Source organism: Panulirus ornatus, chromosome 65, assembly GCF_036320965.1.
Source record: "Panulirus ornatus isolate Po-2019 chromosome 65, ASM3632096v1, whole genome shotgun sequence".
NCBI classification, from domain to species: Eukaryota; Metazoa; Arthropoda; class Malacostraca; order Decapoda; family Palinuridae; genus Panulirus; species Panulirus ornatus.
In genome coordinates this window covers 2,110,474-2,134,138 of record NC_092288.1, presented here as the reverse complement: position 1 = coordinate 2,134,138, position 23,665 = coordinate 2,110,474, and the positions used below count along the sequence as shown (strand labels likewise).

Here is a 23,665-nt window from a genome sequence, read left to right as displayed (position 1 = left end):
TTAACCATTGAACATGGTCAATATACTGTAGGTAGCTGGTATTACACTATGTTTAATCTATCTTAGACTCCTACTACACAGATAGCAAAATATGCGTCCAAATGGCTAAGAACCTTCTTTAAAAGCCGGTTTCTTCTCTTCTGAACACTAGCTCTGATTATGCATACTCGACGGAGTCAAAGTAATCCCACTTATCAACTCTCCCAGTTTGACTACATAACTTGACCTACTTTCAATATGACAAGAATTTGGTTCTTTCCAGCATCTTTCCATATTACTGGGGCTACTGCTCCCGAGAGCTAGCTATTTTTATGCACTCAGTATTAGCTGGACCATGCAATGCATGACATTCAGCTCCACCAATGACTGTAATTACAGAACATTCACAACAAAGTGACCCAATATCATGTTTTCTTTCAACAAGCTGTTGAGCTTCTAATTACACGATACACTCTCCACCCCTTCTTTCGTAAGCAAGTTTTGCAACCTCAAAAGCTCATATTTTTGTTTGTTTGTTTCATTCACTGCCTGATCATCATAAGGACTCTTGTCCGTGACTGGCACGATTGATTTGCCAAAAAATCGGATACCAACGATAAACACTGAGATATTACCACTGAATTTACATGTGACAGATTATTTTGACCACACAATTACCGCTGACGCTACATTTCTGTCATATTTTGTAAATACCGTGATATCCATCACCAACAACATCCATTGTAATGCTCCACATTTTAAACGGACGTTTCCCGACATTTCAGCACAACCCTAAAAACAAAAACAAAAAATCCCTCTGCCATAGAGTACTGAGACATCAAGGAAAGATGACCACAGTATTATGAAACTTGAGAGAGATCATAACTTAATCTAATGAAGAGCGAGGTTATCAGCGTAGAGAATGTTATCACGAAATCGATCTATCTAATCAGTGAGCCTCACCTCGACGACGGTGCGGGCGGTGCACGGCACCACACGGGCCAGGGAGGTCGTCGCACTGGTGGTATTACCAGACGAGGCGGTATAACACCAGCCTGGCGATCGCACATGGCGAAGACATTTTACAGCCGAGCAAACTGGGATTAGATGTCCAACTGACATTAAGTCGTTCCCTAAAAAAAGATCTCATTCTTACATTGAAATGGCAGTTGTAGAGTAATAATTGGTGCTTTCATTTAAATGCAGCAGGCAGAAAAGGAAAACTAAAGAAGACAAAAACCACTCCACTAGAAGCAAATCAGGAAGAGAAACGAGAGCAAATATACGGTAAGTCATGGCTTGAAGTCATCTTTTTATGTTGAGGGCTCCAGTCATGGAGAAAAGTCCACATCAAGGCCGGGCCTTAATTGAAGTAAAGAGAGAACAATGAATCGGAAAAAGAAAAGACAAGGGAAAGTAGAAGGCGACTAAAAAGGGAGGAAGCGGGGAGCTGGAAATCCTCCCCTCCCGTGTGTGTTACCAGATTCAGCACGTAGTTACATCGTGAGTGCAAAGTTAGATTTAGCAAAGTTTCATCATCGTAAATGGATGAAAGTGAGCTTAGTCTGATCGAGAAATTTCTCACTCCATAGGAATCCATCCATTATATATTCCTGATCAGACAGCAGCCTTACTGCTGCAAGAATCCCAGCAAGGGTTGTGTGATTCACAGAAACCATCTCTTGCCAGGAGTTACAGAAAAACATTTCAGGACAGACTCTGGGCGTCATCTTAGGAGCGAGTGTTACAATATTTTCTGAGGTCTGATAGACAACACAATCATCGCTATAATTGTTTACCTCACACGTAACAGGTACTGTCATCCACAAGTGTAACATACACACTTCACTACATATATCGATTCAGTAAAAGTAAACCACCATGATTCTATTCACTTTTGGTTGTGAATGTGAAAAAATGAATTTTTGCATATATGATGGTTTACGATCATTTCCCGGTTCCGCAGTCTGAAGTTAGACGTCTATGGCTATGTATGCGCGTCTTACCTACGTACTGCAGCATCCATATGAGTGTATGTGTTGGTTGATATGCGTATGTTTGTTCATGTCTACCTCTTATGTGAACGTGCACCTACTCAGGAAGACCTTCCCTCAGACATAGCACATCACACTAGTGTCACATTTGCCGTGAACATTCCAGCTGCCAATCTAAGCCGCTTACTCTAGGTCCTAGTCCATCCTGGTCATATCTATTTATCTTAGTTAACCGTACTTACGATAAACCAGGTTTACTGCCACCACGATGGAAGATAAAACATTTCCAGTCATACTCATATCAACGACTCATATAACTTTACGTAGCTTCTATATGTCTTTTTTTTTTTTTTATACTTTGTCGCTGTCTCCCGCGTTTGCGAGGTAGCGCAAGGAAACAGACGAAAGAAATGGCCCAACCCCCCCCCCCCCCACACACACACATGCACACACATACGCCCACACACGCAAATATACATACCTACACAGCTTTCCATGGTCTACCCCAGACGCTTCACATGCCTTGATTCAATCCACTGACAGCACGTCAACCCCGGTATACCACATCGCTCCAATTCACTCTATTCCTTGCCCTCCTTTCACCCTCCTGCATGTTCAGGCCCCAATCACACAAAATCTTTTTCACTCCATCTTTCCACCTCCAATTTGGTCTCCCTCTTCTCCTCGTTCCCTCCACCTCCGACACATATATCCTCTTGGTCAATCTTTCCTCACTCATTCTCTCCATGTGCCCAAACCATTTCAAAACACCCTCTTCTGCTCTCTCAACCACGCTCTTTTTATTTCCACACATCTCTCTTACCCTTACGTTACTCACTCGATCAAACCACCTCACACCACACATTGTCCTCAAACATCTCATTTCCAGCACATCCATCCTCCTGCGCACAACTCTATCCATAGCCCACGCCTCGCAACCATACAACATTGTTGGAACCACTATTCCTTCAAACATACCCATTTTTGCTTTCCGAGATAATGTTCTCGACTTCCACACATTCTTCAAGGCCCCCAGAATTTTCGCCCCCTCCCCCACCCTATGATCCATTTCCGCTTCCATGGTTCCATCCGCTGCCAGATCCACTCCCAGATATCTAAAACACTTCACTTCCTCCAGTTTTTCTCCATTCAAACTCACCTCCCAATTGACTTGACCCTCAACCCTACTGTACCTAATAACCTTGCTCTTATTCACATTTACTCTTAACTTTCTTCTTCCACACACTTTACCAAACTCAGTCACCAGCTTCTGCAGTTTCTCACATGAATCAGCCACCAGCGCTGTATCACCAGCGAACAACAACTGACTCACTTCCCAAGCTCTCTCATCCCCAACAGACTTCATACTTGCCCCTCTTTCCAAAACTCTTGCATTTACCTCCCTAACAACCCCATCCATAAACAAATTAAACAACCATGGAGACATCACACACCCCTGCCGCAAACCTACATTCACTGAGAACCAATCACTTTCCTCTCTTCCTACACGTACACATGCCTTACCTCCTCGATAAAAACTTTTCACTGCTTCTAACAACTTTCCTCCCACACCATATATTCTTAATACCTTCCACAGAGCATCTCTATCAACTCTATCATATGCCTTATGTCTTATGTACTATTATATAGCTTATACATATAGCTTCTATGAATCCTATATAGCTTCACATAGTCTCTATAGATCTCATATAGCTTTACCATATATTCTGTGTTGGCAGGCGTGGTGCTCTGGCGGTGCAGCGAGGTGGTATAGGGTCACGTGACCATGGGAGATGTTAGAAGTTTGGCGTGGCTGCCACTTTCTGCTGCTCTGATGCTCCCACTTACCTTCCTGATCACGTGAGTTGCTCTGGACAAGAGGACATGATAGTAGTACTCCAGTAACATACAGTGAACATACGTGTCCTTCCTACTGAAGGGACGGTACGTATCCTCCAGCAGTGAGGGGGAGAGGGGAGAGTGTCTGGAGTAAGTACTATGAATGAAGGGTATAGATACTTGACACCGCAGAAGGAAGGTAGGAGAGGTAAGTCCCTCGACTTTTAATGTTGTTGCTGCCATTTATGTCATTCATGACAGTTGATGCCTCCCAATCCAGTCTTAATCGCCAGGGAAATGTAGTAGGTATTACCAGCAACTATTCACGACCCACCGCATCCGCTCAAAGAGGAAAGTCAGGCGATTTTTATCCTAACTGTGGAAGAGAAGGGCACGGGACGTGGTAGAGAAGGTTTTGTCCAGCAGTATTTGCTATCAGGTCCACCACACAACCCAGACAACGAGCATGTTATCACCTAACACTCGATAGACGCTCATGTTCCCGAATGGTACGGTACCTTGTAGACCACTCACATCTGTGACAGGTCTGTTTGATAACGACCATATTCTCGACAAGAACACTTGCTAAAGAAAAATTTCTTTCACAGATTCACTTAGTAACGAATCTGCTCTCCCACACGCACACTAAATCCGTACACGACAGACACATTTGGCAACGCACCTAGCCTCCCACAAGTACAGTCACACCCTGTCCTCCCACAGGTACACTTGGTAACGCCCTATTCTCCCACAGGTACAATTGGTAACACACCTGTCCTACATGTAAATTTGGTACCACAGGTAGCCATCAGTAACGTACATATCTCGTACAGGTACGTATGGGCCGTGCTAGAGGGGCATGTGGAGCCGGACTTCCCGTACATCAGTAAGACTGGGACATATCCACCAGAGAGCTGCTTCTTCAGCCAGATGCTCAACATCCTGGCGCTGCTCAGTAAGCTGGCCAGAGGCTCAATGTTGCCTTTTCTCTGTAAAGTGGTCTTCAAGCTTACCCTTCGTCGTGGCCCATCAGACCTTTTCTCATGATGAAGAAAACCTCTCATACTTGCAGTGCTTCACATTCACAGGCCACCCAGGGTCTATCCTGCATAGGTTTGAATCCTGGTCGCGGCCGTCAGTCCACAATCAACCCAGCTGTTCATCCTACCATTGGGGATGGTGGATAAAAGGGTACCTGGCTTAAGCACGTGTGAGTGTGTGTGTGTGTGTGTGTGTGTGTGTGTGTGTGTGTGTGTATAGTCTTAGCTAAAAGGAAAAAAATAGGACACCCTTTTCCATCACATGACCTATTTGAATACATCTAGCTTCCTAATATACCAGCACAATGAAGTTTATAGATTTGACTTACGGTAAGACCTGAGGATATAGATATCACAGAGACAATAATAAGTTACATGAGTCTTCAAACCATTTGATGATGCTTTTGTTGCATTTCTGTTACTCTTACTTTACTAATAGACCTTTTAAGCTCTGTTTGTGCTCGCTCGATAAAGCTCATTCTCTATACTTGGATCAGTATTTCTAATTTTCACGCTCGCCACCAACCCCTTGAACGACTACTTTAAACTAATTTTTTTCTATAATCTTCATTCTATAGGTCCAGTTATCTTACTATAACTCCAAATCTATTCCAATCCAAATTTATCGTTCACATTTGCTCACTCTCACACTTGCGGAGCCCCCCCACCCCTCTCTCTCTCTCTCTTTGTGTGTGGCCGTAATAAGTCCCCGTAACTTACAGTGGGGCTGGCCGTGTGGGTGAGGCACCGCATGATCGAGGACTACTGCGCCAAGAACGTCACCAGTAACTCCATACCTTCCAGAAGTAAGGTTTCCGCTTTCTTCGGCTATACTGCTGCTGCCGGAATCTCTCTTGTCGGCAACTTCCAGGTAGCCCCAAACACGGTTCCAGGTAGCCATCAGCCACTGTTCCATGTCCTAGTAGCTAAGCTGTACTCCTTGCATAACTTAATGATGCCAGACATTGTTCCAGATAGCCATTAGACACAAATTCCTACCAGGTATTGTTCCATACACCCACCACAACAGCCCACAACGATCGGCTGTTGCTTCCCATAATTTTTGTGAGACCACTCATACGAGGATTGGTCGTTACGGTATCTTTCTATGAGTAGCAGAGCTGTGGAATTCTCCTCCTCCTGATGTCTTTGTCTCTTCCTTTCCTGGGTCTAAAAGCGTCTAAGGCGCTCAAATTAATCCCCTTGCTTATATTATTTCATCATCCTTTGCATTTTCTAGTTTGTTCTTACTTTTTCCAATCGACTTACCTATGTTGTAGTCTTGGCCCGTAGCACATATTGGCCAGTGCGATCTTCCTGGAATGACTAAAGTAATACGATCCTTTTTCTTACTTCCTCGGTAAAAACAATTGGTTTTTCAAAGAATTTCTAAATAAATGTTTTCAGAATCTTTTTAAAAACGTCCTTTTCAATCTGTATTCATTAAGCAGTGTTCAACTGAAATAAAAAATAAAAATTTCTATAATGTATCAGTAACACAGAATCAAGTCAAGAATGAAATGAATAGACAAATAATTGAGTTGTTTTCTGTTGCAGGCGACCAACGTTGGCAGCATCCACATACTCGGGGCCTTCCTCGCCTTTGGTGTGGGAAATGTGTACCTATGGATCCAGGTGAGCGTACAGTCGGGTCTGGTGGCAGCCTTGACGTGTCAGCCACAGTAGGTGACTTTCAGGTCAAGTAACATAGAAATATTTGTTAAGTGATATACGTTTAGCTATGTAAGTCATTCAGATGGAGTCCAGGTCACACGTTAAGGGGAAATCCAGGTCATTTGACAGGTCACTCGGCGTGTCAGGGTTTCTGATGATAAAGTGAACTGACGATCACGTCAGAGAGCAAAAGAAGGTGACAATATTGTCATATGCCAGTTAACATAGTTCTCTTGCTCGCAGAGCAGCTCTGTGTTGTGTTGTGCAGAGCCACTGTTGTAGTCCTGTGTTGTGTCGTACAGAGCCTGTTGTCGTACAGCCTGGAGCCGCGTCTCAACAGCAAGGAGGTATCGCACGTACGTCTAGCAGCGTCGCTGGTGGCCACCCTCATGCTCGTGACGACGGTCGTGTTCTCAGTCCTCCAAGCCCAAGCCAACGACGATGAATTCGGTCAGTACACAGCCAGTCTGTCTTGTGTGATGTAACTTATCCATATCATTATTCCATATCATAAGATCCATAACACAGATATGAACTCGAAGAAGATATTGGTTTTACTGTAGATTTTGTTTTCCGTCGTAAAATTTGCCACTGAATTCAAGGAATCACGTTTTACTTATCTTGATTATTAACTAGGCATAGCATACAATAGTCAGCATGTGTGTGTGTGTGTGTGTGTGTGTGTGTGTGTGTGTTTAATGGTACGTGGATTGTTGTGATTCCTTACGACGTGATGTTGCTGTTCCTCTCTGCTCTGTAGGTATCATTTGTCCATTATCATCGTAAAGTGTCTGTATTCGTCCCACCCGTGGTTAGGACCCATGGCACGCATTTGCTGCTGCTGCCCACATTTTGTGTGCAGAGACCGACCACTCGAGGATTGGCTGTTAGGAAGCCTCCTTCTCCCTACACTGCTAACTGGGAAATTCTCTTCTTTTTTTTACCTTTCTCATAATTTTTCTTCTTTTAAGTCACCTGATCTAATTTCTTTCTTTTTCACTTATTTCTTTCAATCACCCTCGATGGTAATGACTGGGATGCGTGTTCATGCACTATGTCGGTGACTATAAAGGTCTGCTCCCTTCCACGGCAGGCAAGTTTTAGGCTTCTAACCTTTCCCTGCTACCAAGCTCTCCAAATTTATCTTTCTCGACTTCCTCTGAACCTTCTCTATTAGCTCTTTGTGCTTCTGGGCAACATAAATGCTATGAGTGGGGACTGTATCACGTCAGCTATGGGGGGATGACGGGATCACTGCATAGTGTGGATGTTACTGGTGGTGGAGAAAAGTGGCACTAGCCTGGGTGGAATGGGGTCATCAGAACCGGAGTAGTGATTATCATGGATGGGGAGGAGCCACTGGTGGCGAGAACACAAGCCTTGCAGTTATTATAATGATGGCTAGAAAGCAAGTGGTGTTTCAGCATACTGGAGCAGGGCACACGGGGGGCCCAATGCGCAGCAACATAGGGAATACTACCTGGTGGCCACAGCGTCCGAGTGGGTCCTGGCTGCAACCTTCACTGTCGTCCTACTCACCTTCGTCCCAGGTCAGTTATAACTGGTCACACTCTCCTCACACTTATTATCGTTATCAGCTATAATAGCATTCTCACATGTACTGGGTGATGTGAAATCACCAGATATGTTAGATATGATGTCCTTTTGGAACACGTTCTCTCTCTCTCTCTCTCTCTCTCTCTCTCTCTCTCTCTCTCTCTCTCTCTCTCTCTCTCTCTCTCTCTCTCATTACCACTTTTACCTGGAGGCTTGTGTGCCGCAGAGTTCAAGCGCGTGAGCATGCAGAGCGTGGTGTTCGAGCTGGACCGGGACCGTCGCCAGGTTCGGGAGACGCCAGACCCAGCCGCCTCCTCAGACACCATCGTCGAGGACATCAGGTAAGTCATGACATCCTCCTGTGGCGAACCTGTAGGAATATTTAATATATATATATATATATATATATATATATATATATATATATATATATATATATATATATATATATATATATATATATATATTTTGCTTTGTCGCTGTCTCCCGCGTTTGCGAGGTAGCGCAAGGAAATATATATATATATATATATATATATATATATATATATATATATATATATATATATATATATATATATATTGGAAAGGATCACAATTTTGCGCGTGATCACATGGACAATCACATGTTTACCAAATGGCGTCCTAGTTTCGTCTCTTCGATGTATATCTACTGACTGTTATATTCCTCTCTTGTGTCTCCCCTGATGATGTGATTATTACACGAAAGTGCACTTGGGAACTTTTCGTGTTTCATTTTCCCCGTGGACTCATAGGAATATATATATATATATATATATATATATATATATATATATATATATATATATATATATATATATATATATATATATATATATGTTGGGGATGAGAGAGCTTGGGAAGTGAGTCAGTTGTTGTTCGCTGATGATACAGCGCTGGTGGCTGATTCATGTGAGAAACTGCAGAAGCTGGTGACTGAGTTTGGTAAAGTGTGTGAAAGAAGAAAGTTAAGAGTAAATGTGAATAAGAGCAAGGTTATTAGGTACAGTAGGGTTGAGGGTCAAGTCAACTGGGAGGTGAGTTTGAATGGAGAAAAACTGGAGGAAGTGAAGTGTTTTAGATATCTGGGAGTGGATCTGGCAGCGGATGGAAACATGGAAGCGGAAGTGGATCATAGGGTGGGGGAGGGGGCGAAAATTCTGGAAGAAATGAAGATTGTGTGGAAGTCGAGAACATTATCTCGGAAAGCAAAAATGGGTATGTTTGAAGGAATAGTGGTTCCAACAATGTTGTATGGTTGCGAGGCGTGGACTATGGATAGAGTTGTGCGCAGGAGGATGGATGTGCTGGAAATGAGATGTTTGAGGACAATGTGTGGTGTGAGGTGGTTTGATCGAGTAAGTAACGTAAGGGTAAGAGAGATGTGTGGAAATAAAAAGAGCGTGGTTGAGAGAGCAGAAGAGGGTGTTTTGAAATGGTTTGGTCACATGGAGAGAATGAGTGAGGAAAGATTGACCAAGAGGATATATGTGTCGGAGGTGGAGGGAACGAGGAGAAGAGGGAGACCAAATTGGAGATGGAAAGATGGAGTGAAAAAGATTTTGTGTGATCGGGGCCTGAACATACAGGAGGGTGAAAGGAGGGCAAGGAATAGAGTGAATTGGAGCGATGTGGTATACCGGGGTTGACGTGCTGTCAGTGGATTGAATCAAGGCATGTGAAGCGTCTGGGGTAAACCATGGAAAGCTGTGCAGGTATGTATATTTGCGTGTGTGGACGTATGTATATACATGTGTATGGGGGTGGGTTGGGCCATTTCTTTCGTCTGTTTCCTTGCGCTACCTCGCAAACGCGGGAGACAGCGACAAAGTATAAAAAAAAAAATAATAATATACATATATATATATATTCTTATCATTAATAGTATCAACTCATGTCATTTATGACCCTAATCATGTTAACATTGTTCACTATGTAGTATTACTAATAGCATTAGACGTCCTGCTGAAGTGTTATCAACATTAACATTATCCTTTCCCCGGGTGTCGCGTCTCTGTGCTCACCACCAAAATATCATGGCAACCTAAATTCTTTTTTAGTGTCGTAAGGACAAAATGCTGTTCGAAGATAGACTTAAGCCTTCAAGGGGATATAACTAAAAAAGAAAGATAAAACTATAAAAAGAGGGAACAGGAAAAGGAATCGAAGGTGTTTTAGAGTAAGTAGAAAACCGGCCTTTTCAAAAAGGTCAAGCTGTAATTGTTAGAAAATATATGAAAAGGAAACTTCCAAAGTTTAGCAGTGTAAGGAAAGAAACGGCCTTGATTAGGGCCTCAGCTGCCTGTGTCGTCTCAGGTAACATAAAGAAAAATAAACAACACAATGGTCCAGCCTTCCGTTGTCAAAGACCACTAAGTAATCACGTGATCCAACGGCTTTCCGAACACTACACTGTACGAAAGAGTGCCAGTCATGTCTGATAAATTAATCCTTTTCTTCCTCAGACTATGATGCCCCTGGTGTTCGCCCAAGCAAGACGTGGGTAGACCACTTGCACAACGTTGCCAGCCAAGTAGCTGACTCTTCCGCCCGGGTCATGGCGGCGAAGACTCAAGAGTTCTGGCGACAACCAACTTAACACAGGAAGCTTACGTATAGTCAGTCAGGGCAACAGTATATTGTACATAGTTAGAATTATATCTGTAATATTTATTATCCATCAAAATATTTTCATGATGCCAAGGATTTTCTGTACGCGAACTTGTGGGCATGAAATGCGCCACACACACACACACACACACACACACACACACAATAGGAATAAATTAGAAGAGAAATTTGCTAATCATTTCCTAAATAAGATGACTGCATTACTGGGCCATTGTAAATGGCCCAGTAATGCAGTAAATGTGCTGTATTCACCGCAGTCTTGGACCGTAGAGTCGAGGATAAAAGTTGCAGACATAATCCTGAATATACGGAAATACTTTTGGTAGGTTTACGATTCCTGCAGGGTCTTAAGACAAGGAAGGGTTCAAGAAGAGGATTTGATTACACTACACGATCTTTTAAACTCTTGGAACACAGGTTCGAATCTCGTCAACTGTTATTCGAGGACCATGTCACGTACAATGGTTTTCAAGAAAGTTTTTGTGAGGTAAATGCAAGTTGCTGTTGCTGAGTGGTTCACAGTCATGCCACTGTCAAATACACAAAGTAGCTGTTATGGGCAGGCAACACAGGAATGCTACTGTCAGTTTAATAATCAACTGTTCTTCACAAGGGTATCAAAGCGGGAACCCAAATATCAAAAACGCAAAGAAAAAAAATTGAGCATATTTCAGGGTAATCAGAAAATAATTTTCAACCCATGTGAATTAAGGGTTTATATATATGGGCATAATTTCAATCAAATTAGCTAAATCATGCAATTCGATTTAAGTGCAGTAAAAAGTCATGAAATAAATCAATAATAAATCTTACATTTATACTATGTTTATCAGCTAACTTAAGCATGTGCTTCTTAAGAATACCCACCAATGATCAGAGCTTTTCTTGAAGGACACGCGAAGCAGCTGTGAGAACATATCCACTTTCTGGTGAGCAACATGCGATATGGCTACTCCTACTGGACCACACTCCAGGCAGTCTTCCTGGGTCCTGGACTGGACCTGACAACCCTGTGCCGCACTGGTAGTCTCCACGTTTCAAATGACAGTGATCACTTACTTCAGGTCGAAATATTTGTAAAAAAAATTATTCAAACAAATTTCTAACTGCAGCTTTATACTTGGGTGTCTGTCCTAGAATTAGCTATTAAAAGACGTAATGCATGAAAGATTTAAGATCACGTCACACATGAATGATCAACTCTCTTGTACAATATGTCTGATGAGAATTTTTGTTTCGAGTAAACATTACGTAACATCCATTGTTTCCTTAACATCTCACAACAACGTAGGTATAAGATCACTAAAACAAAATATATTAATCAAAGGTTACTCACTTTTTAAACTAATCCCATAAATTGATTATCTGAGTGTAGACGATATATTGTACCTGTAAGCTGATGTGGCCAACAGAACATCATGGTAAAAGAATCCCTTTCATACTCATTATGGATATAACAATGTAGCCATCGTGAGTACAGTGGAATTGGGAGAAATCAACTCTGCATGAAGTGACCAAATGTTGACTGTCCATCAGCAAGATGGTGCTGACTTTTTTTTTTTTTTTTTCGTAAGAAATGGCGTGGTCACTGAATCAGCTCATAATGCCAACTAGAACTACACCATACAGTCACTGAGCCTCTCGCTACAACATACAGTTCCTGTTCCTCTCACTCAAGCTCAAGCAGTTTTGACGGTAACTTTCTTCTTTACCCTCCAAAGAACATGTGTTCTCATTTGACGCAGAACAGATGGTCAGGGAAGTTCTTTATTAACACATTCAGTGAGACGGCCTGGAGGTCAACCAGATCTACGAGCCAGCCTTATTGTGACCAGTCTGGTTGGGGAAATCCTACTATCTTGTCCATAGGACGTCATCCATCCTTCTGATAGATCTATGATGTCGCCTGTTGTCCTGAAGAATGTAGGACGTCATTAGTCCCCCCTGAAGGATGTTGAACGTCATCTATTCTCCTTTTTTTCTACTCTTGTTTACCGTCAGCGTTCACAATATCTTTACTTATACTATTCATCCACGAGTGAAATAATATACAGTGGAAATAATATATAGCTTTCTTGACGTCTTTTCTACCAAATTCCTTGTCTAGTTTCTTGTTAACGCCCGTGGGTGTCCTACCTGCGCGTCTTTCAAAGGACTTTTCAGTCAGTTCATATATCTGGTACGGAAACAAATCTTAATGAAGGTATCCTTGACTACTTCCCTTTTCCATAATCAGTGTAATTACTTATCTATAATGACCTCTTTATACATTATGGGGATGGAATTCTACACTCGTTAAGCTCCACGTGTGCGTGTGTGTGTGTGTGTGTGTGTGTGTGTGTGATTGTGGACGTCCTAGAGATCTCCAGTTTCACCTGGTGTGGCGAATATAGTGGCTGAACGTGTGGCCCAGCCCACCCCATGACCAAGGTCCCTTCCATTTGGCCACAAGGCCGACCCTTCCCCGCCCTATATAAGCCAGGCGGCCGCAGCCACACAGTATCAGTACAGTTCTTATCCTCAGTAGCGACATCGCCTGGCATCATGCGCGTCTTGGTGAGTCCCCGGTGTCAGTAGTCTTCTTTGTGACCACAGGAGTGAGGCTGTGTGGGCTCAGTCGTTTGTGAGAGTGTAGCTTATGACGCGTTTTAGTTCCTCAGTCTGCGTATGTGTCAGGAACTGTGTCTGGTCACTAGGTGTCAATAAGAAAGGGGAATTAGCATGACTCATCTTCACAGTGAAGATACATCAGAGTCATACTGAGCGACGAGACCACCAAAATAGAGAAAATCCATGTCATCTGTACATTTCCTTTTGTTATTCATATCTACAAACAACACTTATGATTCTATGTAGTTGTGTTTCGCAGAGGAAGTGTTGTAACTGTGTTGTATTGCAGGTGGTCGTGTTGTTGGTCCTGGGCACAGCCATCGGACAGGGTATCTTCGAAACACCAGAGGTGCTGGCCGCCCGCAAGGCCTTCTTCGAAGAGTACGAACGACGAGCTAAACTTGCTGAGGAAGCCCCCGACATCCACATCCTCTTCAAGGATCCCACAGACCTGCCCGAACGGCCAGCCACCTTCACGTTCTCGGCCAGCCTGGGCGCCCACAAGCAGATCCGACCCAGCCCTGAACCTGTCCCCGTCGCCCAGGAACTTCCTGCCGCAGGCCCCGTCGCCCAGGGGCCTCCCCTGCCAGCAGCTGAGGCTCCCCTCAGATAATCTTTATCCTGACACAGCTTTTGTAAAATATTATACATAATTGTATATTACTGCCGGGGTTGTTGCCCGACATCACTAGATGTTGTGAACAATGTTTACTTCTCTTTAATGTAAGTATACCAATACAAATTTTACGACAGTTTCAAATTCCCTTAAAACTAAACGCTATGGTACTGGGAGAAGAAACAATATAGCCATATTCTGAACAAAAATTAGCTAATAATATTTATGACGTGAGACGGACGGATCACGTTTGCCACCACATCACACGACGATAAACCCTCCCCCCACATGAGGTGACGTCAGCCACCATCTATATACACTAACTGTGGTAACATCCAGTCTCCTCCACCGTGGCTTGCATGATGCTCTGCCCACCTCCCTCTCACCTAAACGTCATACCACAAATATATATATATATATATATATATATATATATATATATATATATATATATATATATATATTTTTTATAAACAACTATGGTATCAAGCCACTCACAACAGTTTCCTCTGACACAAAACTTTCCATCCTTATGAATAGTTTTACCAGCACTGGGAAGCCCTCCGTACGTACCACAAGTCAAAACTTCCCAAAGCTCATCTCTCATTACATAATACTGCATAATATTGTTTCGTCATCTCTATAAGTTTCTCCACTACCTCCCTAAATACAAAGGTTTGGTCCAGACATTCTCTTTCCTTCCTGGATCGATCTTGTTCTTAATAATACCTTTATGGTCTTTGGCATTTGTTGAGTGGAAACAATTAGCAAACGTGGCCGCTGTCTATGCTTGTCGACAATAATTTAAACACCGAGATCATTCGAGGTAACGGATCCAGCCGATGTCAGTTTCACGGAGGCGATCATACGTCTAAGCATTATCTTATGATTCTGAGTGATCACAAAGACGATTAGCTCTATATTCTGTTCTTGTCTACTGTATGAGCAAAGACTCTAGAACTCTTATGTGTTTCGAACGAAGACTGAATAACATTCGGCGCAGCTGGTAAAACACACCTTTCTCATGAATAACAAGGCAGCGCAGTATCTGTCCGGCAGCAAAAACCCAGGATTTGAACATGACAGGTGTTTCTGAAACGGTCCGTACCGTCGAGCGATCCAAAAGTGATGATTGGCTGGTTATTTTGGGTTTTAGGCCTATCAGTTGCCAGGGTCATTAAGGCCGTAGAAGCCAAGCGACATCCACCAACCGAAGAATAACATCTTCCAGTGTTGATGATAACTCTTGGACCGCATACCTACGCTACATACGCTGTTACAACGGTGACGTCCTCTGCTGTGGGTGGTACGTGCCACGATCCACATGCTGGAAGCGGCTTTGAGTATCGTGTTGTGTGCTGACTGTAAGGTGTGCTTTAATCTCAGCGGTTCATTTATAATAACGGCTTCTTGTGCTTTCGGTTTTTTAAGTTCACGAGGTGACAGGTGAATTTAAAGTTTCACATTTAGTGAGGAGCCCTAAGCGTACCTCACATGATTCCCACATCCAGAGGTAACTGGTTGAGTACCGGGGTTGTGTGTGTGTGTGTGTGTGTGTGTGTGTGTGTGTGTGAGTAACATAACAAGTGCTGTCGGTGAGCCGGAGAAAAGTAAAAACGTTAAGAACCTAACCTAGACAGCCAGTGAGGAGGGAAGCAAGTCAAGAAGTGGTGTATGGGAAGAGGTGAAGGGGAAGTGAGGGAGAAGTGGAGTGAAGGGAAGTGGAAAGTAACGGGAAGTGGATGTACCTGACGGAGATCAGGTATGGTAGTGATGAAGGTCATATACTGGGTGATACGGGGGGGGGGGGGGGGAGACAAGATTACCTCCAGCATCCTACCTACTTGGTCTACCCTACCCTACCCGACACTATTCTACCATACTCTACCCCACCATTATACTATTGAAATGAAAATGGGAGGCTGAACACGTGCAACAAGAGTTAAAACAAGAACCAGGACGGAATCATAATGTCCATATTTGTGTTTTGTGTGCAGCTCTGAGTGTTTCAAATGCTTTCTTTGTACATGCATATGTTTCGTACATGTTTTTTTTTTTCATTTACACACACACACACACACACACACAACACACATACACACACACACACACACATATAAATATATATATATATATATATATATATATATATATATATATATTCTTTTTTTTTTTTTTTTTTTTTGCTTTGTCGCTGTCTCCCGCGTTTGCGAGGTAGCGCAAGGAAACAGACGAAAGAAATGGCCCAACCCACCCCCATACACATGTATATACATACGTCCCCACACGCAAATATACATACCTACACAGCTTTCCATGGTTTACCCCAGACTCTTCACATGCCTTGATTCAATCCACTGACAGCACGTCAACCCCGGTATACCACATCGCTCCAATTCACTCTATTCCTTGCCCTCCTTTCACCCTCCTGCATGTTCAGGCCCCGATCACACAAAATCTTTTTCACTCCATCTTTCCACCTCCAATTTGGTCTCCCTCTTCTCCTCGTTCCCTCCACCTCCGACACATATATCCTCTTGGTCAATCTTTCCTCACTCATTCTCTCCATGTGCCCAAACCATTTCAAAACACCCTCTTCTGCTCTCTCAACCACGCTCTTTTTATTTCCACACATCTCTCTTACCCTTACGTTACTGACTCGATCAAACTACCTCACACCACACATTGTCCTCAAACATCTCATTTCCAGCACATCCATCCGCCTGCGCACAACTCTATCCATAGCCCACGCCTCGCAACCATACATTATATATATATATATATATATATATATATATATATATATATATATATATATATATATATATATATATATATTCATACTATTCGCCATTTCCCGCGTTAGCGAGGTGGCGTTAACAGAGAACGGAGCCTTTGAGGGAATATGCTTACTTGGCCCCCTTCTCTGTTCCTCTTTTGGAAAATTAAAAAACGAGAGGGGAGGATTTCCAGCCCTCCGCTCCCTCCCCTTTCAAGTCGCTTTCTACGACACGCAGGGAATACGTGGGAAGTATTCTTTCTCCCCTATGACCAGGGACAATGTGTGCGCGCGCGCATGAGGATAGAAGACCTAATGGTTTACGACATGGGTTATCTGCTGCTGGAGGACAGTAACAATATCGTACATTTCCACTTTGTACTGATGATGACAGGGTAGTCAAGCAGGTCCCCCCCCCCCCCACCCCTTCCCACTCTGGCACATATGCCAGCAGAGAAATACCCATAAAGGTACAGCCTGTATTACTGAGAGTATACCGACAAGGTCATTTTAGAGGAAAGTATTAACGGAATATACATTCTGATCTGGTTTCAACCAAGACTTTAAAGAAAAAAGAGGACAGGTGTATAGAGGATTAGGAAGACATTAAATCTATGCCGGCAGCATAATTCTATCATGACACGGTGGATGTTAAGATCGTTCCTTCTATATAACAGGAAGGGTGTGCTATGGACCGCTTGTGTTGCCTGCTGTGCAACATGGCCATCGGTAGGAAAATAAGAATGGGTGATAAATACTGTTTGGAAGATACCACAAACATCTGCATTATGTTACATGGTCAATGGCGGAATTTTCTTTAAGTTATCAACCAGATTGCTTTAGAACAAACTTTTGCTACCACTACTACAATCACCACTAAATAATAATAATAATAAGTAATAATAATAATAATAATAATAATAATGATGATAATAATAATAATAATAATATAAAAATAAATAAATAAATGTCTTTTTAACAAGTTAGTATACGTGATCATACAACTTAACCATGAATCATTATACACGTTTGTAATATCACAGGAGGAATAACGTTATTCAGACCTACGAACAAAGAAATGCACTCATAAATACCACATTACAGAAGCGTTGCTCCAGTTCAGTGTCAGGAAGTAATGTTACGTAAAGGGATGCTTGGTTCCTCCTGGCTCTGTCCTGCATCGGGGAGGCAAAAACTGGTCCTCCTGGCCAGTGTTCCGGTCGTGGCTCGAGGCAACAGGTGGTAGTGGTCAGGGCTGGCTCACACGACCTTAGCAAACTTACGACAGATCTTTACATCACTGCCTCAGTTGTGAAGATGCTCGTACAAGGCACACAGACGTCTCCCTGGGAAGGAAGTACATATCATATATATATATATATATATATATATATATATATATATATATATATATATATATATATATATATATATTATATATACTGGAAAGGATCACAATTTTGCGCGTGATTAAGATATTCCTGTGAGTCTACGGGGAAAATGAAACACGATAAGTTCCCAAGTGCACTTTCGTGTAATAATCACATCATCAGGGGAGACACAAAAGAGAAATATAAGTGAGTTGATATACATCGAAGAGACGAAACTAGGACGCCATTTGGTTTACCAAATATTCGCCATTTCACGCGTCAGCGTCAAGAGATGACAGCCTTAGAGGGACAAAATCCTCTCTTGGATCCTTTCCCTATTCCTTTCTTTTGGAAAAAGAAACAGGTGGGGAGGATTTCTAGGCCCAACCCCCATCCCTAACCCCATTCGGTCGCCTTTTACGACACGCAGGGATATATATTTGTCGAGTTGCACCTCACAGAACTTATAGATCTCTGCTCAACACCACAAGGGGTCCACTGCAGGCCAGTGGCTGATTGATACACCTGGCATGCTGGGTTCTGGCAGGAGTTTACCGCGTCAAAAATGACATTATGACGCTGCGTTATTTGCTCTGCATCATGCCATCAGGTTCTGGCCTACAGGGATGAGCCCGGCCGTCTCCGACAACCGCTGTGCTGGATCACGTCACTGAAATGTGACGGTCCTTCAGCTGAGTTATAGTGCAGTTTGTGCAGATGGCACACTAACTGCGACGGCTGACTACCACGGTGAATCAGGAAGACGGAACAAGAGGCATATCGTGTTCCTCAGATCTATTTAAGAAATCAATTCAGGTACTATCGTCCGCTGCTGTTAACCGTGCACACACCAAGAAGGCTGAAGGACACGACTGTATCACTTTTCCGGGTGCCCAGATGACGACCTAACCCCTGCCAACGATTCCCTTGAAATTATTTTCAGTAAATGTCATCATGGTTAACCAGTAATTAAGACATGAAACTGGTCTTCCTTGAGCATACAGCATTAGTTTATGATGACTTTAGGTTCATAAGTGTCATGAAATATAAGGAAATCCTCCGTAAAATCCAGTAACGTCACGACCGGCGCCAATAACACTAACAAGAAGTAAAGGTGTGCTTAAGTCACGCCGACCAGGCTTCCTGGAGTTGCTATTGCCTGATAGCTTCAACAAGGTCGTTATTCTCACCTGTACAAGTTTAAGAAACAACCATATGACAAGTAATGTGTTGGTGTTGTGATAGCTCCAGGGAGGGCCACACGTCTCGACCCTAAATAAGAACCCGGACTGGACCAGATTGGTTCAGTTTTTACAGTGGACCGCAGCCTTTAACCCATACCTCCCCTGACGCATTAACACATACACACCCTACTATATACCGGGGAGGGGTACATGTGAACGGGAGGGTGAAAAGATAATTAAGAGAGAGATTAAGTGGAAAAATAGACAGTGGAGGCCAAGGTAGGGAAAATATATGATAAATACTGTTGGTAAAGATAGACAAAATTACAGAATAGGGAAGTGAGAGACGCACCTAGTATAGGTAGTGTCGTGTCACGTTCATGACGGTACGACCAGTGATCACGACTGTAAGACCACTGAGCACGATTTATGAACACTAAGCACGATGGTATGACCGTTGAGCACGACGATGTGACCAACGAACACGGCGGTGCGACCCGATAACCTAGCCGTAAGTCCTGTTCAGCAGTCGTACCACTGTGCGAGCTGAAGAATCATACCTCCGTGCATGAGGGTCGAACCAAGTTTCTAAAGTTTTACAAATGTATGATATTCGATAATGTTATTAATAAAGACCCTTAAGTAAAATTTCCTTAACCATATTAGTGTATTTCCTCTGTCGCTATAAACAGCGTATATGATATACAAGAAGCATAATGCAAAGTTTGTTTCAACATTTCTTGGGCTAATTCACCACCTTCTCATGAAGCTCATCGTTAAGATAAAATTTCTTGGTGCAGTAACAGCAAGAAATTGATCTTGAAAAAAATAGCGTGACTATATAAAATTCATGCTACTTCCAGAATTATAGGGAAGTGCAAAGTGTCTAAAAAGGACCATGCTTGCAGTGTATGGTCTTAGAATCATCTTGAACACCGAAATATTGATTATCATGGTTTATCAGCCTTGTCAACACCAATAACCAAAAGTACTAAATATTTTACAACTGGATTATAACTATGTTAAAGGCTTCAATGACCGTGGCAGTCGATATGTTTAAAAGCCGAAATAACTAACCAACCAGTCTAAGATGGTTGACTGTAACATTAGTCTTAAAAATAGGTCAACAACATTTATAATGGAGTTAATGACTGCATCAAGCATCAACTCCTACTATAACACAAATTTGCTAACTATGCTAATGATTGGTTACCCTTTGAAATAAAGTTCAGAGCAAAAAATTGTTTTGCTGTGGTTCAGTACAGTATATTTCATTCAACCGTGATAATCTAGTAAACCATTTCCATAGCATAGCAAATTTAATCTAGTGGGGGCCCCATCTCTAACTTACTATACTATTATACAACTTGTTAAGACATGTTCTCAAGTCATAAGATTCCAAGGATACAAAAACTTGCAGGAATTTCCTCTCTTGTGTAGGAACATAAATATATGTCGCACCTTGTCTTCTGATCTGCTACGAGAACCTCCTAGTATAACTTGTGACGTGGAGTTGGGTGAGATATGCTGAAGATGATATTGTGCAGATGCTGATCTTTTGAAGTTTAATCTTATACACAATACTGCTACTCACTACCGTTTTACCATACCATAAATTCTTTCTCCTTTAAGACCTTACATAAAGTAATATCTGCCATGCGCTATTCATGTTATCAATCTTTCAACCAAAGCACAAAAATACAGAATTTCAGGCCTGAAAAATATCAAAGCCTATGCTGGAAGGCCAGTTATTCGTTCAGTCATTCCGACAATAAAGGCAAAGAAAAAATATGCAGACGCTAGACACCTACAAATAAATACAGAAATAAACTTACGAGGCTATTCCCTTCACCGCAACTCAAATTCCTTTCTGTTATCACCTGAATTGTGGTTACCCATATATTCCAGCAGATAACTTGCTACAACAAAAATCGTCAATTAACAGCATATGACTTGAAAGTTAACTTGTGACTATCTTAGGATACAGAAAAGAATATGACTAATATATGGAAAAAAAAAAAACCCTGCTCTCCATACGAGTTTGAGAACGGCAGCCACATCCATATTGAAATTGAACGGTATGGATTAGTCTTGCTTCTTCTCTGTCAGTCCTTTGTTCAACATATTGAAAAAATACTACATTTCTGACCAAATCAGGATGGAATCTTTGCCACTATGAAAATCAATGGTTCGTATAACTGAAGAACAAGGCAGATAATATACATACACGTTCTTTGCATTAACCAAAATTCGTTCCCTCTTTTTCGTAAATCCTTACCTTTGTTTTTCTTTTTGTAGCACTCAGTCTTGCCTTCACCCACTAAGTGTTCATCTTTTCTTTTACTGAAATTGTTACACATGTGTCCCAGAGCTCGTTTGTCCACTTCTGTCATCCACTTATGGCTCTTCGCCTCAGGATACACAAAAAGGAGGTCCTTGTCAACGTGAAGACTTCCCGCCAATCCGAAACTTTCAGGTCAGGGCGAATGTAACTAACAGCTGTCTTCCGTTGTCCTATGAATAAGTGGGATTCTTACTCAAGTTCTTGTCACTGTTCTTAACGGGGGGTTTCTCCATGTTGGTCTATACTTATCGTTATTACTTGGCTATTTTCACATTCAAACAAAATGAAACTAATGAGTTCTGAGGAGGTCAAGTATGTGCTGCGGCTGGCGGAGTAATATCTGATTTTTGAGTGGCGCACTTTTCACACAATACAGGACGGAACCTCCATCGGAAACCTCGATATGAGAATGTATGAAGAAATTTGTGATATAAAGTCAGTGTCGGTCATCAAGTCTTGGAGAAAATGCATCAAACGTTGAACGGTTAAAGTCAAGAAGTCTGCTGAAGTCCAACGGACCAGCTGGGACTGTGTTTACGCCATGTATTCGTCGCCTTGACGGAAATTCATATAGTTTCAATTCTACTCCGTAGGTGATCCTTGCCGATAACGATCACATTATTCATATTTCTTCATCAGTGTTTCTGAAGCAAATGCTACAACATACGATGCAAGGAATGACAACGGGAGTAACAGGATCCATCAACCAAGAGAAGCAAGACGTAGTCCTACATGGTAAGTATATTGAACTTTAAAGACGACATTACTTGAGTTTATATATTTACATTCTAAGCAGTAGCATCTGACAGTATGGACAAGATGGCCTTTTGAATGAGGGTTCTAACGTATTTCAGACAAAACTTCCATTTAGATCTTATTCAGTATAGCCTACTCGCCACAGTGATTGCTCGGAACATTAACATCTTGCTATACTCTTATCGAACTGTAGTTTAGCTGCGATTGTTGATTAGTTGTCAGGGTCACGATACATCCATCTATCACGTTTTGATAGATTTCTAGTGTCATCGCGGTAAAGTAATAGAACAATGCAAAGCCCAAAAGAAAAGAGATATCAACGAAATTAGTTTCGGACATCCACGAAACTGTTTGGAAGGTAAAATAATATTTACTGATGGATTTTGATGTTTTGCACGATTCTGACCTTCGTATGTGCAGCAAATGACCACCATAAGAGATTCCACCCCCCATCTATTCTACAATAATGGGAGACCCATTGGGAACCGGGGTTTTGGGATGGGAACTAACGGAAAGTAGTGATTTGCGATGGAGATTGAAGGTGAGAATAAAGAGAACGTCCCAAACCATCGGTAAATGATTTCAACCAAACTTAAACTAACAAATCTTATCTAACCTTCGTTGGATGTCCGAAATGGTAATACCAAAATGTCATGGCCTTATGACTACATATAGGTTTGATACATAATTGTAAATAGGATGAAATACAAGAACAGCGATGAAATACAAGAACGGCCCGTCCAGGAACTAGTCAAGAAATTACTAGTAACACCAGCTTTAGATGCAATAAAAAATGTTTATATGGCTAAAAATAGCAACAGGTTATGCAATCGAATGTCGCCATAGGACGCATTCTTATCTAAAATTCGGAATTTGATTCAGGGTATAAGTATATAAACGTCCGGGTTTGATATTTGCAATAGAACCTGCAAACATGCGAAATACGTGGAATGACTGAGGGCTGTTAAAAGTATGAATGAGTAAATCCGAATCCGGATTCGGGGCACTGACTTACAGCGAACGTGAGTACAAATGTTATGGAAATTCCAATGATAGTGATTCTTTTAGAACACTGGAATTTGACGGATCTAAATTGCATCATATGAAATGTAAAATTATCTTTAACTGTATAATTATCATTATTATTTATATGGATTGTTTGCATTCCTTATAGTTCGTATCCTTACTAAGTTGGTTTAATGCCACAAACCACCAGCTGATACGATAAGTATCATTATAATATGATATCTTAATTTAAAGGGTAATTGCCTC

The 23,665-nt window shown here is 42.0% G+C and overlaps 1 protein-coding gene and 1 long non-coding RNA gene across 3 annotated transcripts; one reads left to right on the top strand and one right to left on the bottom strand.

Moving 5' to 3' along the window:
• Window positions 1-949: 949 nt before the first annotated feature.
• Window positions 950-14,091, top strand: LOC139746669 (DNA damage-regulated autophagy modulator protein 2-like). Of its 2 annotated transcripts, XM_071658114.1 has the most exons (10): window positions 954-1,266; window positions 3,713-3,833; window positions 4,646-4,767; window positions 5,575-5,723; window positions 6,410-6,487; window positions 6,829-6,976; window positions 7,951-8,076; window positions 8,310-8,424; window positions 10,569-13,290; window positions 13,634-14,091. In XM_071658114.1, exons 2-9 carry the CDS (start codon window positions 3,760-3,762, stop codon window positions 10,573-10,575), a joined length of 819 nt encoding a protein of 272 aa, XP_071514215.1. In that variant the 5' UTR covers window positions 954-1,266; window positions 3,713-3,759; the 3' UTR covers window positions 10,576-13,290; window positions 13,634-14,091. The 2 variants fall into 2 exon arrangements, with proteins under 2 accessions (XP_071514216.1, XP_071514215.1); XM_071658115.1 differs by lacking the exon at window positions 7,951-8,076 and having other exon boundaries at window positions 950-1,266.
• Window positions 8,203-21,825, bottom strand: LOC139746670 (uncharacterized). The gene is made up of 3 exons (XR_011712188.1): window positions 21,572-21,825; window positions 17,834-18,085; window positions 8,203-8,453 (listed from the first exon to the last, which is right to left on the bottom strand). It is a non-coding gene; the product is annotated as an uncharacterized lncRNA (long non-coding RNA).
• Between the last annotated feature and the right edge of the window lie 1,840 nt (window positions 21,826-23,665).

Coding starts and splice junctions, on each gene's coding strand:
- LOC139746669 (XM_071658114.1), top strand. CDS start 3,760: ATGGGAGATGTTAGAAGTTTGGCGTGGCTGCCACTTTCTGCTGCTCTG. Junction 5,724..6,409: donor CTCTTGTCGGCAACTTCCAG/GTAGCCCCAAAC, acceptor TTTCTGTTGCAG/GCGACCAACGTTGGCAGCAT. Junction 8,077..8,309: donor CCTACTCACCTTCGTCCCAG/GTCAGTTATAAC, acceptor TGTGTGCCGCAG/AGTTCAAGCGCGTGAGCATG.